This window comes from Trachypithecus francoisi, unplaced genomic scaffold, assembly GCF_009764315.1.
Source record: "Trachypithecus francoisi isolate TF-2019V2 unplaced genomic scaffold, Tfra_2.0 Lachesis_group2, whole genome shotgun sequence".
Taxonomy (NCBI): domain Eukaryota; kingdom Metazoa; phylum Chordata; class Mammalia; order Primates; family Cercopithecidae; genus Trachypithecus; species Trachypithecus francoisi.
The window spans coordinates 88,525,630-88,545,453 of NW_022681465.1; the positions used below are offsets into that span (position 1 = coordinate 88,525,630).

The window sequence follows — 19,824 nt, forward strand, 5'->3', positions numbered from 1 at the left end:
GTGAGTATCCTCAGGAGAGTGATGAAATTGTTTCTGGAACACTGGCTTGAAAACTACTTGAAAAATGCACTCATCTGAGCAGGGTTCCTTAATTTTTTTCTTTTAACTTGACTGGTAGTTTCACATTTTTTACATGAGTTATTCTTGTGTCTCTGGTTGAAATGAGTTCCTTTTGTAAGGACAAATGGAAATGGTGAAAAGTGAATGAAAATGTTTTCACTTTGGTCCTTCCTGTTCAGTACTTGTGAGTACTTAATTTGCTAAGAGGACAGTAGTCTGGGGATGGCGCTAGATTGCAGTGGTAGCTCAAACTGCTCATCTTTTACTTGTCTAGGTGATCAACATCTGTATTTTGTACTTTTTGATATAGCAGTAGTAAGACAGTGCCTGAGTAAAACTTAAAATTTAGGAGTTGCCTGGGCGTGGTGGCTCACGCCTGTAATCCCAGCACTTTGGGAGGTTGAGGTAGGTGGATTACGTAAGGTCGGGAGTTCAAGACCAGCTTGACCACCATGGAGAAGCTCCATCTCTACTAAAAATACAAAATTAGTCCAGCGTGATGGTGAATGCCTGTAAGCCCAGCTACTCAGGAGGCTGCGGCGGGAGAATCGCTTCAACCCGGAGGCAGAGGTTGCGGTGAGCTGAGATCACGCCATAGCACTCCAGTCTGGGCAAGAAGAGCGAAACTCCATTTCAAAAAAAAAAAAAAAAAAGGAGTTACTTATGTCTATTGTGAAGGCTAATGTTTTGTATTAGGTAAGATCTCTGCTTGATGTATCCTATGTTACTTATAGTATGTATGCGTATCCAGAGTGATTAATTCAGCTATTACTGTCTAGTATTATGACCTTGGGAACTTTAAAATGGACTTCTCATCTATATAAACACTTATTTTTCTTGTTTTGAAAAGAAGGTAACACCAGCCTCCAGGGGATGGGATGAGGACTAAATGAGATGAATTCTAAAGAAACTGCTGGCCAGGCATGGTGATTCATGCCTGTAGTCCCAGCACTTTGGGAGGTCAAGGCGGGTGGATCCCCTAAGGTCAGGAGTTCAAGACCAGCCTGGCCAACATGGTGAAACTCTGTCTCGACTAAAAATACAAAAATTAGCTGGGCTTGGTGGAGGGTGCCTGTAATCCCAGATACTCAGGAGGCTGAGGCAGGAGAATTGCTTGAACTGGGAGGCTGAGGTTGCAGTGAGCTGAGATCGAGCCATTGTGCTCTAGCCTGGGTGACAAGAGTGAAACTCCGCCTCAAAAAGAAACTGCTTAGGCCGAGTGCCGTGGCTCACTCTGTAATCCAGCACTTTGGGAGGTCGAGGTAGGAGATCACTTGAGTTCAGGAATTTGAGACCAGCTTGGGCAACATGGTGAAACCCCATCTCCACAAAAAAATACAAAAACTACCTGGGCATGGTGACTTGCACCTGTAGTCCCACCTATTTGGGGGGCTGAGGTGGGAAGATCGCTTGAGCCCAGGAGGTGGAGGTTGCAGTGAGCCAAGATCATGCCACTGCACTCAAGCCTGGGCAATAGAGTGAGACCCTGTGTCGAAAAAGTATATATATGAAAAGTATTCTTTGTTAGTGCTGTCTGGTTCATAGGGTTAGGCTCATTTAAAAAATTAATTTGTTGGAACTTGTTTCCTGTGCTTGGGATGATTGGTCTTCAGCCTAACTCAGTTTCGGAAAAAAAAAAAAAAGGATTAAGAGTTTAAGGACTTAAAAAAAGAAGTTTATTCAGGAAACAGTAAAATTGAGTCAGACTAAAAAAGATTTTAAATTGTTTTGAATTTATGCACACAAATTACAAAAGGTGTACCACAAGAGGTTTAGTGGAAAATCACCCCTTGAATCCTGTTTCTCAGCAGTTTCCCTCTGGGGAAACCGCTGTTTCTTACGTATTTTAGAGATGTATATAAAACCACATTCTTTTGCTTTCTGATACAAGGAGTAGCATCATGTCTACCCTGCTGTGCAGTCTTTTTTTACTTAATGAACTTAGAACATTATTCCATATTAATATGTGTAAAGTTACCTCATTCTTTTTATTGGCTGCATGGTAGTATAACTAGACCTCTATTAATGTACATTAGGCTGGTTCTTGTTTTTGTTTCTTTTTTGCTATTATGAGTAGCACTAGTGAATAGTTCTCGTAAATATAAGGCAAATTCCTGTAAGGGGATTTCTGAGTGTAATTTGGGATAATGCCCAGTTCTCCATATAAGTGTACCAATGTAAATTTCTAGTGTTAATGAAGTGTATCAGACTTTTTTCTTTGGCATTTTTGCCTTGTGTAAAAAATATATATATATTTCTGCTTATGGATACATAATAGTTATACATATTTAAGGAGCTCATGATATTTTGGTATATACAGTGTGTAATGATCAAATCAAGGTAGTGGGGATACCACTTCAAGCATTCGTAATTTTTTGTCTTAGGAACATTCCAACTCCATTTTAGTTATTTTGAAATATATAATTATTGTTAACTGTGGTTGCCCTGTTGTGCTACCAAATACTGGATCTTACTCCTCCTATTTTTGTACCCACTAACCATCCGCTCTTTATCTCCCCAACCTTCCCACTCCCCAGCCTCTAGTAACCATCATTCTCCTTTATCTCTGTGAGTTCATTTTAACCTCCCACATAAGAGAATGTGGCAGTATTTGTTTTTCTGTTATTTCATTTAACATGCTATCCTCTGGTTCCATCCTTGTTGCAAATGACGGGATTTTGTTCTTTTTTTATGGCTGAATAATATTCCATAGCCATGTACATACCATGTTTTCTATATCCATTCATTCGTTGATTGACAGTAAGGTTGATTCCGTATCTTGGCTGTTGTGAATATTACTGCAGTAAACATAGGAATACAGATACCTTTTCCATGTACTGATTTCCTTTCTTTTGGATACATCCCCAGCAGTGGGCTTGCTGGATCATATGGTACTTCTGGTTTTAGGTTTTTGAGGATGGGTTTTTTTTTTTTTTTGTGCAATGAGAATAAAAATTTTCCATGTATAAGATTAGTTTCTTTGAACTTTGTTTATATCCTTTGCTGATTTTTCTATTGAGTTCTTTTTTCTTTTTGAGACAGAGTTTATTGCCCAGGCTAGAGTGCAGTGGCACAATCACAGCTCACCTTTGACCTCCCGGGCCCAAGTGATCTTCCCATGTCAGCCTCTTAAGTAGCTGGGACTACAGGCACATGCCACCATGCCTGTATATTTTGTGGAGATGGGGTCTTCCTGTGTTGCCCAGGCTGGTCTCCAATTCCTGGGCGTAAATGGTCTTTCTGCCTTGACTTGCCAAAGTGTACCACGTCTGACCTAGAAATTTTATTCTTAACATTTTGTTTAATTATTTACTTTCTAATTCTAGGAAGTTGATTAGCCTGAAACATGCAAATTATAAAGCCTATTTTGTTGTAGTTACCGAAGTTACAGTTTTGAAACTGATTTCTGTACCATAATGTAGATGAAAAAACATTGGAGTAAGATGTATTTGCTTGTATTTGAAGCTCATTAGGAGCTAGCTGTGATGACTTAGGGACAACCTCTTTAAGCCCAAAAGTTTTTTATTTGTGAAATGAATATTAAAATAAGTTTTTCGGTTGGGTGCAGTGGCTCATGAGGACCTGTAATCCCAACACTTGGGGTGGCCGAGGCAGGCGAATCACCTGAAGTCAGGAGTTCGTGACCCTCCTGGCCAATGTGGTGAAACCCCGTCTCTCCTAAAAATACAAAAATTAGCTGGGTGTGGTGGCGTGCACCTGTAGTCCCAGCTACTTGGGAAGCTGAGGCAGAAGAGTCTCTTGAACTGGAGAGGTGGAGGTTGTAGTGAGCTGAGATTGCGCCACTGCACTCCAGCCTGGGTGACAGAGTGAAACTCTATCTCCTAACCCCGTCTCTACTAAAAAAATACAAAAAACTAGCCGGGCGAGGTGGCGGCCGCCTGTAGTCCCAGCTACTGGGGAGGCTGAGGCAGGAGAATGGCGTAAACCCGGGAGGCGGAGCTTGCAGTGAGCTGAGATCCGGCCACTGCACTCCAGCCCGGGCGACAGAGCAAGACTCCGTCTCCAAAAAAAAAAAAAATTTTTTTTTTTTTTTTCAGTGGTTGAGATATGTAAAAGTCAGTATGATATCTGCACATAGTCTCTCAGTATTTCCTTTTCCTTCTATATGATGGTTACTTTTTGTCAGCGTTTTCTATCTCTGCCTAGTTACTTTCAGTTTTTAAAGTCAAGATTTGTTTTTTTATTTTCTTAATATTTTGTAGAGCCAACGGCTAGATTCTTTTTGCCCAGGCTGGTCTGGAACTCCTGGCCTCAAGAGATCCTCCCGTCTTGACTTCCCCAGAAGTGCTGAGATTACAGGTGTAAGCCACCATGTGTGGCCTCAGAGTCAAGACTTCTTTAGACTGTTCTTTACTTATGTGGAGTTTCAACACAAAGTAACCAGATATGAAGTTAATTTGTTATCAAATTCATAGTAGAGAAATTTAGTCTGGTGGATTTCACATTTGGTAATTTCAGGATAAGCATTACCTTACTGGACCTTTGTTTTCCACCTATTTTGTGTTGTATAGCATTAGATGCTATAAATGGCAAATAACCACTGAACAAATTTGCTTTCATGGTGCTAGAAGAACTAGGATTTAAATAAAATTGTCATAATCTTTTTATTTATTTATTTTTATTTTTGGAGACAAGGTCTCGCTCTGTTGCCCAGGCTGGAGTGGTGCAGTGGAACAATCAGGGCTCACTGCAACCTCGACTTGCTGGGCTCAAGCCATTGTCCTGCCTCAGCACCGCCCCCCCCCCCCCCCCCCCCCCACAAGTAGCTGGGACCACAGGTGTGTGCCACCAAGCCTGGTTAATTGTTTTGAATTTTATTTTATTATTTTATATATTTTTTTGAGACGGAATCTTGCTGTGTTGCCCATGCTGGAGTGCAGTGGCACGATATTGGCTCACTGCAACCTCTGCCTCCTGGGTTCATCCAATTCTCCTGCCTCAGCTTCCCAAGTAGCTGGGATTACAGGTGTGCACCACCACACCTGGCTAATTTTTTTTATTTTTAGTAGAGATGGGATTTCACCCGTTGGCTAGGCTGGTCTCGAACTCCAGGCCTCAAGTGATTCACCCGCCTCAGCCTCCCACAGTGCTGGGATATAGGTGTGAACCACCACATCTGTCCTGTTTTGAATTTTAGTAGAGACGGGGTTTCTCTATGTTGCCCGGGCTGATCTTAAATTCCTTACCTCGAGTGATCCTCCTGCCTGGCCATCACGCCTAGCCCATTTTTTTTTTTTTTTTAAGTAATTTATATAGTAGTTTACAGTTTACAAAACTTTCCTACATATTCTCCTCCTCCATTTGAGGAGAAGAATCGTTATAGAATCTTTATTTCCATGCTCAGAGCAGGAACTCTCGTGAAGCAGTCCCTAGGCTTCCCAGAATTGTAAAAGAAAATCTTTTGCTTCTTTTTTTTTTATATAAAACAAATATGTTTATTTATTTATTATTATTTTTTATTATACTTTAAGTTCTAGGGTACATGTGCATAACGTGCAGGTTTGTTACATATGTATACTTGTGCCATGTTGGTGTGCTGCACCCATCAACTCGTCAGCACCCATCAATTCGTCATTTATATCAGGTATAACTCCCAATGCAATCCCTCCCCCCTCCCCCCTCCCCATGATAGGCCCCAGTGTGTGATGTTCCCCTTCCCGAGTCCAAGTGATCTCATTGCTCAGTTCCCACCTATGAGTGAGAACATGCGGTGTTTGGTTTTCTGTTGTGATAGTTTGCTAAGAATGATGGTTTCCAGCTGCATCCATGTCCCTACAAAGGATGCAAACTCATCCTTTTTTATGGCTGCATAGTATTCCATGGTGTATATGTGCCACATTTTCTTAATCCAGTCTGTCACTGATGGACATTTGGGTTAATTTCAAGTCTTTGCTATTGTGAATAGTGCCGCAATAAACATACGTGTGCATGTGTCTTTATAGCAGCATGATTTATAATCCTTTGGGTATATACCCAGTAGTGGGATGGCTGGGTCATGTGATACATCTAGTTCTAGATCCTTGAGGAATCGCCATACTGTTTTCCATAATGGTTGAACTAGTTTACAATCCCACCAACAGTGTAAAAGTGTTCCTATTTCTCCACATCCTCTCCAGCACCTGTTGTTTCCTGACTTTTTAATGATTGCCATTTTAACTGGTGTGAGATGATATCTCATTGTGGTTTTGATTTGCATTTCTCTGATGGCGAGTGATGATGAGCATTTTTTCATGTGTCTGTTGGCTGTATGAATGTCTTCTTTTGAGAAATGTCTGTTCATATCCTTAACAGCATGGTACTGGTACCAAAACAGAGATATAGACCAATGGAACAGAACAGAGTCCTCAGAAATAATACCACACAACTACAGCCATCTGATCTTTGACAAACCTGAGAGAATCAAGAAATGGGGAAAGGATTTCCTATTTAATAAATGGTGGTGGAAAATTGGCTAGCCATAAGTAGAAAGCTGAAACTGGATCCTTTCCTTACTCCTTATACGAAAATTAATTCAAGATGGATTAGAGACTTAAATGTTAGACCTAATACCATAAAAACCCTAGAAGAAAACCTAGGTAGTACCATTCAGGACATAGGCATGGGCAAGGACTTCATGTCTAAAACACCAAAAGCAACGGCAACAAAAGCCAAAATTGACAAATGGGATCTCATTAAACTAAAGAGCTTCTGCACAGCAAAAGAAACTACCATCAGAGTGAACAGGCAACCTACAGAATGGGAGAAAATTTTTGCAATCTACCCATCTGACAAAGGGCTGATATCCAGAACCTACAAAGAATTTTTTTTTTTTTTTGACAGAGTCTCGCTCTGTCGCTCGTGCTGGAGTGCAGTGGCGTGATTTCAGCTCACTGCAACCTCCACCTCCTGGTTTAAGCAGTTCTCCTGCCTTGGCCTCCCAAGTAACTGGGATTACAGTCTCCCGCCACCATGCCCAGCTAAGTTTTTGTATTTTTAGTAGAGATGGGGTTTTGCCATGTTGGCCAGGCTGGTCTAGAACTCCTGACCTCAGGTGGTCTACCCATGGCAGCCTCTCCAAGTGCTGGGATTACAGGCGTGAGCCATCATGCCCGGCCTGCTTCAGTTTTTTTTGCTTTAAAAATTTTTTTGCTTAATGTCTCATTTTTTTCTTCATTTGCAGGCAGGTATTGTTTTCTTTCTGGAAGTTGTTCTTTGTCCTTGGTTCTGAAAAATTCATTTATCTTGCTAGTTATTTCTTAAATTCTTTGTTTCTTTTTTGTTCATAGTTTTTTTTAATGATCTCTTTCATTTGCTACTTTGCTTAAAATGTTTGATGATTATTAGTGCATGTTTAAGAATGAGGCAATAAAAAGTTGTTTGAGAGTTAATGTGTATGTTAGCAGTGCTTATTGAACAGCTGTCAATGTTGTAGGACCCTGAAAAGCCAAATATCTTTTGGTGCCAGAACCCATATTAGCTCCTTATTTGTGTTTGAGAGAATCTACCTTTCCTTTTTGTTTCGGTGTCATCGTTATGTTATTGTGTTTGCTTATATTCATGTAGACAATTGTGCATTCAGGTTTTTCAGCTACTTCTTTTTAATCCCGTTTCCCGCTCTGCCCTCCTTTGTATCTGCAGTTTTGTAATCCTAAATCACTTCAGCATTCTAGGGAGCAAATCAGCTTCCTACTGTATTCTACCTTCCACATATCTTCTAGGCCTTGGCTTTCATTGTCTTGTTTCATCAGTTATTATGCTTGCATTTATGTCATTCCAAAAATTTCATGAAGTGGCTCATGGCCTTTTCGTTATCATAGTTTTATTCCTTTATTATTCTTTAATTCCTTTGTTCTTTTTTGCCTTTTAAATAGGATCTTTGAAGTCACGATGCCATCATGAATTTGAAATCCTGTTGTATTTGTAATGGATACTAATGAACAGAATAAACAAGTTCAGTATCTTGTGTAAATTGAGTATTTTTATATTTCTCTTATGGTAGTGATTATCATAGTTTTCTTAGTTTTCTATTGTTCTTTATAAATATTTATTAGGCCGGGCGTGGTCACGCCTGTATTCTCAGCACTTTGGGAGGCCGAGACAGGCAGATTGCTTGAGGTCAGGAGTTCGAGACCAGCCTGGCCAACATGGTGCAACCTTGTCTCTATTAAAAATACAAATATTAGCCAGGCATGGTGGCACATGCCTATAATCCAGCTACTTGGGAGGCTGAGGCAGGAGAATTGCTTGAACCTGCGAGGCGGAGGTTGCAGCCTGGGTGACAGAGTGAGACTGTCTCTAAATAAATGTTTATTAGTAATTATTTAACTTTTTGGTACTCCAAATGTCATTTGCTTCACATTTTGTTTTTTTCCAGTTATGAATATATTGTTTGGCTTTGCAGTTGCAATAATTTTATGCTTAAAAGTATTTGTTTCTTCAGGTAATAGGCGTCTGTTAAACAGGAAAAATCTTACTATATCTCATGATAAAGTGGGATTTAATATGAATTAATCATGATTTGGACTCCAATAAATATTTCTCAAATAAAATCAAAGAGTACATTTACAATGGCAGGGTACGCTTAGTACAGTTTTCTGTGTTCTTTCAGAATACTGTATCAGTTCCACAATATTTATGTTCTTTTAACATACAAAATACTTGTATATAATCACACTCCTGTGAAGTAAAACTAGTGATATTCCTGTTTGGTAGATACAACAAAAGTCAGCAGTGTCATAGTATTTAGTTTCTATTTTTTATAGTTTTTAACTTATAGTTTTATATTACTGATATTAGAACTAGGGCTAGACATTGGGATATATGAACATTAGGGATGGGTGGAACCTGATGAGACTGAGGAGGAGTAGCCATAGGAATACAGGGGAAACCAGTAATGTGGTGTATTGGGTTAGCCCTGGAAAGGAAGGTGGCTGAAGGAGATAAGAATTGAAAGGTGACCTTCCCCTTCCTTTTACACGTTGCTACGAGATTTATTTTCTGAAAGCATACTTCCAGACATGTAATTGTCACTTTAAAACTTGCTTTTAATACTTCCCTTACCTGCTGGATTAAGTTCTGATTTCTCATACTGCTATGTGCTGTTCAAGACCCCCTACCGTCCCCATACTACTTGAATTTAGATATACCTGGAATATATTAAGTGGTGTTTGGTCGACTAGACCTGGTGATTCCAGATACATTTGTAACAGAATTTTTTTTTTTTGTAACTCTTGACTTCAAGTGATTTACCCACCGCAAAGTGCTGGGATTACAGGCGTGAGCCACTGCTCCCAGCCCTTACTTGAAATTCTTAAAGTGACTTTATTGCCTTGCCTCCACCTCGCCCCGCTTCCTTCCCTTTCCTTCCTCTCCTTCCTTTTCTTTCTTTCGTCTTAGAATTATGCTGCTGGCCAAGGCATGGATGCAGGCAGGGAGAAACGGATAAATTCCATGTTCTTTCTGTGTTAGTGCTTGAGAAGGTAATTTCATTTTCTGCGCAATTAAAACAAAATAGAAAGCATTGTAGTGTTTGTATTTTGAGTAAATAAGTTTTTTTTTTTTTTTTTTTTAAGACAGAGTATCATACTGTCTCCCAGACTGGAGTGCAGTGGCATAATCTGTGCTCACTGCCACCTCTGCCTCCTGGGTTCAAGTGATTCTCCTGCCTCAGCCTCCCGAGTAGCTGGGATTACAGGCATGCGCCACCATGACTGGCTAATTTTTTGTATCTTTAGTAGAGACAGGGTTTCACCAAGTTGGCCAGGCTGGCCTTGAACTCCTGACCTTGTGATTCGCCTACCTCGGCCTCCCAGAGTGCTGAGATTACAGGCGTGAGCCACTGCGCCTGGCCTGAAAACTTTAAATAACAAAACCTACCTTTGTATTTTAAGGTATGGTACATTAGCAACTCCTTGGTAATTATTGATTCTAGTGTATGAACCCTGTTTTTTGTTTTGTATTTTTGAGATGGAGTCTCACTCTTGTTGCTGAGTAGCTGGGATTACAGGTGGCCACCACCATGCCTGGCTAATTTTTGTATTTTTAGTAGAGACGGGGTTTCACCATCTTGGCCAGGCTGGTCTCGAACTCCTGATCTCGGGTAATCTTCCCTCCTCGGCTTCCCAAAGTGCTGGGATTACAGGCATGAGCCACTGCGCTTGGCCATGAACCTTATTTTTTAAAAAGTTAAATTCTGTATCTCAAGCTCGCGATCCTTCTGCCTCAGCCTCCTGAGAAACTGGGACTACAAGTGTGTGCTACCATGTGCAGCTAATTTTTTCCCAGTAAGGAAAGACTTTAGCTCCTCCCGCCACCCAAAATGCCGAAAGGAAAGAAGGCCAAGGGAAAGAAGGTGGCTCCGGCCCCTGCTGTCGTGAAAAAGCAGGAGGCCAAGAAAGTGGCGAATCCCCTGTTTGAGAAGAGACCTAAGAATTTTGGCATTGGACAGGACATCCAGCCCAAAAGATACCTCAACCGCTTTGTGAAATGGCCTCGCTATATCAGGTTGCAGCGGCAGAGAGCCATCCTCTATAAGCGACTGAAAGTGCCTCCTGCAATTAACCAGTTCACCCAGGCCCTGGACCGCCAAACAGCTACTCAGCTGCTTAAGCTGGCCCACAAGTACAGACCAGAGACAAAGCAAGAGAAGAAGCAGAGGCTGTTGGCCCGGGCCGAGAAGAAAGCTGCTGGCAAAGGGGATGTCTCCACTAAGAGACCACCTGTCCTTCGAGCAGGAGTTAACACCGTCACCACCTTGGTGGAGAACAGGAAAGCTCAGCTGGTAGTGATTGCACATGACGTGGATCCCATCGAGCTGGTTGTCTTCTTGCCTGCCCTGTGTCGTAAAATGGGGGTCCCTTACTGCATTATCAAGGGGAAGGCCAGACTGGGCCGTCTAGTCCACAGGAAGACCTGCACCACTGTCGCCTTCACACAGGTGAACTCGGAAGACAAAGGCGCTTTGGCTAAGCTGGTGGAAGCTATCAGGACCAATTACAACGACAGATACGATGAGATCCGCCGTCACTGGGGCGGCAATGTCCTGGGTCCCAAGTCTGTGGCTCGTATCGCCAAGCTCGAAAAGGCAAAGGCTAAAGAACTTGCCACTAAGCAGGGTTAAATGTACACTGTTAAGCTTTCTGTACATAAAAATAATTAAAATACAAATTTTCTTTCAAAAAAAAAAAAAGACTTTAATTGATGCATTGCTGCCCATGCCACGTGGGAGATGGAGTTATTACTCAAATCGATCTCCTAATTTAAAAAATTTTTTAGTAGAGATGATATTTCACTGTGTCACCCAGGCTGGTCTTGAACTTCTAAGTGCTGGGATTACAGACGTGAGCCACTGCATCTGGCCAGATAGTTCTTTTTGATAATACCATAGTCATGTAGCCTTATTTTTGTCCATGTTGGACTAAGCCATCTCTAGGATTTTACATAGTTTAGCAGTGTTTTTTAATATAAATTGCTTAAGAAACACCTAGGGTAGCCGACACCTAAGGTAGCCGCTTGCTGTAAGGTTATTTTACTTGACAGTAAACGTTCTTTTTTATATTAAAACACATGGATATTGTAGTGCAATGCAGACATTTCATTAACTTGTTAAACAGGTCTTGAAGACAGGTTATTTGGTTACTTTCTGAAAAATGTCTTAGGAGAATGGGTTTGTTAACATTCAATAATTGCTGTGGGAAAGTTAGAGAGCGATACTGTAGTGAAAAAGTGGGGTTTTGAGGCAGGGGGACCTGGGTTCACATTGCCTAGCTTCTGTCATTTATTGGCTCTTGTAGCCTAGGGGCAAATTACTTAAATCTTTTATAATTCTGCCTTTTTTTTCATTTAAGTTAATCTGGCTTTTTTTTTTTTTGAGATGGAGTCTCACTTGGTTGCTTAGACTGGGATGTAGTGGAGCGATCATTGCTCACTGTAGCCTTGACTTCCCAGGCTCAGGTAATCTTGCCACCTCAGCCTCCGTAGTAGCTGGGACTACTGGTGCATGCCATTACGCTTGACTAGTTTTTGTAGAGGCGAGGTTTCACCATGTTGACCAGGCTGGTCTCAGACTCCTGGGCCCAAGCAGTTGGTCTGCCTTGGCCTCCCAAAGGGCTAGGATTGTAGGCGTGAACCACTGGGCCTGGCTCCAGCTTTGTTTTTGTTTTTATTTTTTGAGTTGGAGTTTCACTCTTGTCACCAGGCTGGAGTGCAAATGGCCTGATCTTGGCTCACTGCAACCTTCACCTCCCAGGTTGAAGTGATTCACCTGCCTCAGCGTCCTGAGTATAGCTGGGGTTATAGGTGCATGCCACCATGCTTGGCTAATTTTTGTATTTTTAGTAGAGATGGGGTTTCACCATGTTGGCCAGGCTGGTCTCGAACTCCTGACCTGCAGTGATCAGCCTCCTCGGCCTCCCAAAGTGCTGGGATTGCAGGCGTAAGCCACCATGCCCAGCAGCATATTTTTTTTAAAAAAGCTTATCTATCATTTGAACACTTGAAGTGATGACACTTTTTGGTAAATATTTCAGAGAAAAAATTGCTTGTGTCTACACTTCTAAGAGGATTTGAGGCAGCAACCTTGTGTTAGTTATTTGTTAATGCTATTAGATTGTAAGCTGTTAGAGGCAGGACTGCCCTCTCTTATGCCTCGTATCTTCCAGTGCTTAGGCCATATTGCTCATATTATTAATAGCTGTTCAATAAATGAGTTGATTTAAATTAAATTTTGTCCCCAAATTAAAACTTACCAATCTTTAAAACAAAAAAGGATTCCATAGGCTGTTAGAATAAATTTCAGTGATTACTCAGTTGGTTTCAGTTTGTGAGGAAAGAGGAGCTCAGTAAGTAGAAATTTGTTTACCTTATGGAGAGTGAAGCTTATTTTCTTGTGGTAGTGAAGTTTATATGAAAGTTCTTTGTAAGTTTTCAAGTTCAATTATATTTTGTGTGTTGCATCTTTAGTATGTCCCAAAAATTGAGAATTAAAAGCATCTTGTTTCCAGAATATAATGCTTTTTTCACCTTATTTTTTTTTAGGAGGCTGAACACACCATATTTATGTATATGTATGTACTTAAATACATGTATAGCAATTTTCATGTGGAATAATTTAACAAATAGAATAATTTTTATAACTTCCTGTTTTGATTTTTATGATAAAAATGCAAGTAAAGCATAGAAAGGGTCTGGCGCTGTGGCTCACACCTGTACTCCTCGTACTTTGGGAGGCTGAGGCGGGCAGATCACTTGAGGGCAGAATTTCGAGACCAGCCTGGGCAACATGGCAAAACCTTGTCTTTACTAAAAATACAAAAAAAAAAAAAAAAAAAAATTATCCAGGCCCACGTGGTGGTACACACCTGTAATCCCAGCTACTTGGGAGGCTGAGATATGAGAACTGCTTGAACCCAGGAGGGGGATGTTGCAGTGACCCAAGATTGTACTGCTGTACTCCAGCCTGGGTGACAGAGCAGATTCTGTCTCAACAACAACAACAAAAAAGAAAAAGCATATAAAGGTGCTGACAGCTTAAGAGGTAAACTGAAGAGGATGGAGTCTAACAAATTTCAGATAAGAGGAACATTAAAATGAAAGTTTTCAAATGTTGGGACTTTCTAATAACCCAGATTTCTTAAAAATTTATGAATGCAGTTTCATGTTTCCGATCATCTGATCTGATCTGTAAACAGATAGCTTGATAACAGATAAGACACTGGATACTTCTTTCAGGACCAAACATCTAAAAAATAGGGAAGCAGTAATTTTTGCTACCTGTAGAGGCCACGTTCCTTAGGTGTTTTCTTCTGTGAGTAGTAGGGCATTTACTATCCTTATCTGATGACCCGTAACTCTTACTATTTATTTAAAAGAGTTCTGTGCAATGCTTAAGTACCATTGAATCAGAATCAACAAGGGAAGTCTGTAGATGACTGTGCTTGCAGTAGATGTCTACTAAATATAAATAATAATATAAATAATAAAATTTCGTTATGTTAAAACCGAAGCAAACAGTTCAGTGGAATAAAAATGTCATAGTTTTTTAAACTTAAAACCATGACTCAAAAATAGAATAAACATGTTTTGCACTTTTTTTTTTTTTTTTTTTTTGATCTGTCTGGCTCTGTTGCCCAGGCTGGAGTACAGTGGTTTTTTTTTTTTTTTTTTTTGAGACAGAGTCTCGCTCTGTCGCCCAGGCTGGAGTGCAGTGGCCGGATCTCAGCTCACTGCAAGCTCCGCCTCCCGGGTTTATGCCATTCTCCTGCCTCAGCCTCCCTAGTAGCTGGGACCACAGACGCCCGCCACCTCGCCCGGCTAGTTTTTTTGTATTTTTTAGTAGAGACGGGGTTTCACCGTGTTAGCCAGGATGGTCTCCATTTCCCGACCTCGTGATCCGCCCGTCTCGGCCTCCCAAAGTGCTGGGATTACAGGCTTGAGCCACCGCGCCCGGCCGGAGTACAGTGGTTTAATCTTGGCTCACTGCGACTTCGCTTCCCAGGCCCAAACCATCCATCCTCCCGCCTCAGCCTCCTGAGTAGCTGGGACAACAGGCCTGCACCACCACACCTGGCTAATTTTTGTATTTTTTTGGTAGAGATCAGATTTTGCCACGTTGACCAGGCTGGTCTCACACTCCTGGGCTCAGGCGATCCCCCGACCTGGGCCTCCCAAAGTGCTGGGATTGTAGACATGAGCCACTTTGCCTGACTTGATTGATTTTTAAAAATTATTTTCCTTGAATTTAAACCTGACACTTTTGAAAATTTTGGGGCAGTTATATTAGTATGTCTCTCAGGTTTGGGTTTTCTTATGTTTATATTCAGGTTATTTGGTCTAGAATATTACAGAAGTAAGTGGTGCTTGTTCAGGCACACAATATCAGTTTGTTCTGTCACTGATGTTGATGTGTCAATTAAGGGCGCATTTGCCAGGCTATTTCACTGCAAAGCTGCAGTTAATTTTTTGGGGGGATGAGGTACTTAGAAATTATAGAATAACCTGTTTCCTAAATTTACATACGTTTATTTGTATTTATTGGACTTATGATTTTTAAATTTATTCAAGAGATTATAATATAGTACTCTACTTATTTTTATTAAAGTAAAAATAACATCACATAAAGTTAATCATTTAAAGTATACAGTTCGTTGGCATTTAGTACATTCATAGTGTTTTCAAACCTCCACCTCTGTAAAGTTCTGGAATGTTTTCATCAACCCGAAGGAGAACTGTCTCTAAGCAGTCACCCCCATTCCACCCTCCCAACAGTCTCTGGTAACACTAATCTGCTTTTTGCCTCTATGAATTTACCTGTTGTGGGTACTTCTTATGACTTGAGGCATACAACGTGATCTTTTGTGTCTGGCTTCTCTTTGTTTTTGACGTTTATACTCAGCATGTATTAGTAATTCATTCCTTTTTATTGTTACGATTTCATTGTATATGCCACATTTTGTTCATTTGTCTATTGATGGACATTTGGGATGTTTCTTCCTTTTGACTACCGTGAATAGTGCTGTTTTGAACACTGGTGTACAAGATTTTGAGCACCCTTTTTCAGTTCTTCTGTATATATACCTAGTAATGGTATTGCTAAGTCATGTGGTAATTGTGTGTTTGACTTTTTAAGGAATTGCCAAACTTTCACAGTTGTTGAACCCCTTTTACCTTCACGCCAACAATATACAGGGGTTCTAGTTTTTCCATGTCTTTGCTAACATTTATTTTCTGTTTTTTTCTTTTTTTTGAGTATAGCCATTCTAGTGGGAGCAAAGTAGTATTTCATTGTGGTTTTGGTTTGCATTTCCGTAATAATATTCGGTATATTTTATGTGCTTATTGGTCATTTGGTCATTTGTTTATCTTGGGAAAATATTCAAGTGCTTTGCCCATTTTTATTTTGTTATTTATTTTATTTATTTATTTTTTGAGACAGGATCTTGTTGTGCTACCCAGGCTGTAGTGCACTGGCACTATCAAGGCTCACTGTAGTCCTCACCTCCTGGTCACAGGCAGTCCTCCCACCTCAGCCTGTTGAGTGGCTGGGAATACAGGTGTGTCCCACCACACCTGGCTAAGTTTTAATAAATTTTTTGTAGAGATGAGGACTCTGTTGCCCTTGTTAGTCTCAAACTCCTGGGTCAAGTGATCCTCCTGCCTTGGCCTCCCAAAGTGCTGGGATTACAGGCACAAGCCACTGCATTTGGTCCTTTGTACATTTTAACATTGAGTTGTCTTTTTGTTGTTGAGTTGGAAGAATTCTTTATATATTCTGGATACTAGAACTTATTAGATATGAGGTGCATATATTTTCTTCTATTCTGTCAGTTGTCTTTTTACTTTATAGATAATATTCTTTGCACGTGTTTTAAATTTTCATGAAGTTCAGTTTTTTTTTTTTTTAATTGTTACTCTTGGTTTTGGTGTCATATTTAAGAATTCATTGCTAAATCCAAGGTCAGGAAGCTTTATCTCCCTGTTTTCTTCTAAGAGTTTTATAGTTTCTGCTTTTATATTTAGGTATTTGATTTATTTTATTTTATTTATTTTTGAGACAGAGTCTTGCTCTGTTGCCCAGGCTGGAGTGTAGTGGTGCGATCCCAGCTCACTACAACCTCCGCCTCCCGGGTTCAAGCTGTTGTCCTGCCTCAGCCTCCCAAGGAGCTGGGATTACAGGCACCTACCACTGTGCCATGTTGGATTTTGCCGTAGGTTGGCCAGGCTGGTCTTGAACTCCTGACCTCAAGCGATCCACTTGCTTTGGCCTCCCAAAGTGCTGGGATTACAGACGTGAGCTACTGCACCCAGCTGAGTTTATTTTTGTATGTGGTTTGGGTAGGGGGGGTCCAGTGGCTATTTAGTTGTCCCAGTCTGTTTTGAAAAGACAGTTCCGTATTGAATGATCTTAGCACTCTTGTTGAAAATAACTTGGGTATAGATGTGTGGGCTTATTTTTGGTTTATATGTCTTTTCTTAGGCCGTAGTACACTGCTTTGATCACTATGGCCAAGGTGGGAGGATTGCTTGATTCCAGGAGTTGGATACCAACCTGGGCAACATAGTGAGACCCCATCTCTATGAAAAATATTTTTAAAATTAGTTGGGTGTGTTGGGGCATGCCTATATTCCAAGCCACTTGGGAGGCTGAGGTGGTAGGGTTGTTTGCACCCAGGCAGTGGAGGCTGCATTGAGTCATGGTAGTGCCACTGTACTCCAGCCTTGGTGATAGAGTGAGACTTCGTCTCAAAAAATAATCAAAATGGGCAAAGGACTTGAATATTTTTCCTAAGAAGATCTACAAATGGCCAGCTCACTATTACTTTGCAGTAAGTTTCGAAATAGGGAAGTGTGAGTTCTGTAACTTTATTCTTTTTCTGCATAGTTTTTGGATGTTTAGGGCCCCTTGCACTTCCAAAGGAAGTTGAGAATGGCCTTTCTATTTCTGCACGGAAGAGTGTGTTGGATTTTTTCTTTTTTGAAATAGTGAAACTTACGGAAAAGTTCTCTTATCCCCCTTGCAGGGCGTGTAATGGGGGTGTGGCTTGCTTCTTTGGCACCCCGCTGCTCAAATCTCTAGGGAGAGCATGCAGACAGGGCAGGCTGTGGGACTCCGACCCCACTACAGCACCTAGGGGTGAACGTTTACAGTTCCTGAAGCCTCAGTGGGCATGTGTTACAGGGTGCCCTTTCAGTCTAGCCATCCGTAGGCGGCTTGTATTAGCTCAGTTAGATGCCCTGCTTTATCGCAAGGACAGAGGGCTTTCTTGCCTTGGTGTATGGGAAGAATCGAATCACACGTGGGCTTGGAGAACGAGTGCAAGGTTTTATTGAGTGGAAGTTTTCAGCAGATGGATGGGAAGCCAGGAGGGAGATGGAGTGAAAGGGTGGTTTTCCCCTGGAGTCCTGCAGCTCAGCGACCTGGGCTCTCCTCTGACCACACCTGTCAAACTCAGCGAAACTTCGCTCCCTTCCACTGGTCGATGGCCTGCCAGCCTGCTCTCTGTCAGTGTGATCTTCCACCGGCGTGTCGTCTTCCACCAACGTGTGGTCTTCCACTGGCATGCTCCCCTCAGCATCCAGCTGTTTGTGTGTTCTTCCACCGATATGTCTCTCTTAATGACGTCCAGCACTTGTGTGCCTACTAGTCTCTGAGGGTTTTATAGGCATACGATGGGGGTGTGACTGGCAGAGTGGTCTTGGGAAATGCAGCATTTGGGCAGGAAAACAGAAATGCCGTGGGCATAGACCCGGGGATGGAGCCCTAGCAAGGGACCAAATTTCCAGCACTTGTCTGCCCACTTCCGTATCAATGTGGTCTTACTCTTTCTCGGGGGGGTGAAGCCCTAGCCAGGGATCTCATGGAGGTGGAGCCCTAGCCAGGGACCATGCCCTTTTCTTCCCAGCACTTCCTTTCCTCCTTCGGTATCAATAGGGTCTCACTTTGTCGCTCAGGCTGGAGTGCAGTGGTGTGATCTTGGCTCACTGCATCCTCTGCTTCCCGAGCTCAAGCGATCCTTCCGCCTCATTGTCTGAAGTAGCTGGGACCACAGGTACGAGCCGCCATGCCTGGCTAATTTTTTTATTTGTGGTAGAGACGGGGTTTGCCTTGTTGCCCAGGCTGGTTCTGAGCCACTGAGCTCAAGCAGTCTGCTCCCCTCGTCCTCCCAAAGTGCTGGGATTATAGGCGTGAACCACTGTGCCTGGCTGAGTGTTGGAATTTTAATATCGATTGCATTGAATCTGTAGATGATGATTGGGTAGTATTGCTATCTTAACAATGTTAAGTTTCCCATTCCTCAGGGCTGTCTGTCTGTCTTGTCTTTTTCTTTTTTTCTTTTTATTTTGTTGAGACGCAGAGTCTCGCCCTGTCGCCCAGGCTGGAGTGCAATGGTGTGATCTCGGCTCACTGTAACCTCCACCTCCTGGGTTCTAGCGATTCTCCTACCTCAGCCTTCTAAGTAGCTGGGATTACAGGCGCCTGCGTCCACACCCAGCTAATTTTTTTGTTTGTTGGTTTTTGTGGTAGAGACGGGGTTTCACCATGTTGGTCAGCCTTGTCTCAAACTCCTGATCTCACGTGACCCACCTGCCTCAGCCTCCCAAAGTGCTGGGATTACAGGCTTGAGCCACTGTGCTCGGCCAGGAATGTCTTTCTGTTTAGGTCTTTTAACATTTCTTTCAGCATTGTCTTAATAGTTTTTGTTGTACAAGTGTTACATTTTCTTCATTATGTTTATTTATTATAGGTATTTTATGCTTTTGGATTTTACTGCGAATTGAGTTTTCTTAATTTCTTTTTTGGATTGTTAATAGTGTATATACACACAGCTGTTTTTGTGTGTTGGTCTTGTATCTTGCAGGGTTTCTGAATTTAGTTAGCTCTAATACATATTTTTTGGACTGTTTAGAATTTATATAAGATCATGTAATGTGTGAATAGGAATAATTTTACTTCTTCCTTCCCAATTTGGATGCTTTTAAAAAAATATGACACTGTCTCACTATGTTCCCCAGGCTGCAGTGTAGTGTTTTTCACAGGTGCCATTATAGCACTCTACAGCCTCGAACTGCGGGGCTCTGGCACTTCTCCCGTCCCAGGCTCCCAGGTATCTGGGATTAAAGGTGCTTTGCACTGTGCTGGCTCAGGATGCCTTTCATTTCTTTTCTTGCCTAGTTGCTATGGTTAGAATGTCTACTACAGTGTTGAATAGAGCTTGTGAAAGCAGGGCATTCTTATCTTGTTCCTGATGTTAAGGGGAAAGCTTTCAG

At 41.7% G+C, this 19,824-nt stretch overlaps 2 protein-coding genes across 7 annotated transcripts in view; both read left to right on the forward strand.

The window, feature by feature from the left end:
* Positions 1–19,824, forward strand: part of GPBP1 (GC-rich promoter binding protein 1) — an 89,022-nt gene that overhangs the window by 14,877 nt on the left and 54,321 nt on the right. The window lies entirely within an intron of this gene.
* LOC117065152 (60S ribosomal protein L7a-like) lies at positions 10,364–11,233 on the forward strand. Its single transcript, XM_033179617.1, has one exon. The coding sequence runs from the start codon at positions 10,379–10,381 to the stop codon at positions 11,177–11,179; it is 801 nt and encodes a 266-aa protein (XP_033035508.1). The 5' UTR covers positions 10,364–10,378; the 3' UTR covers positions 11,180–11,233.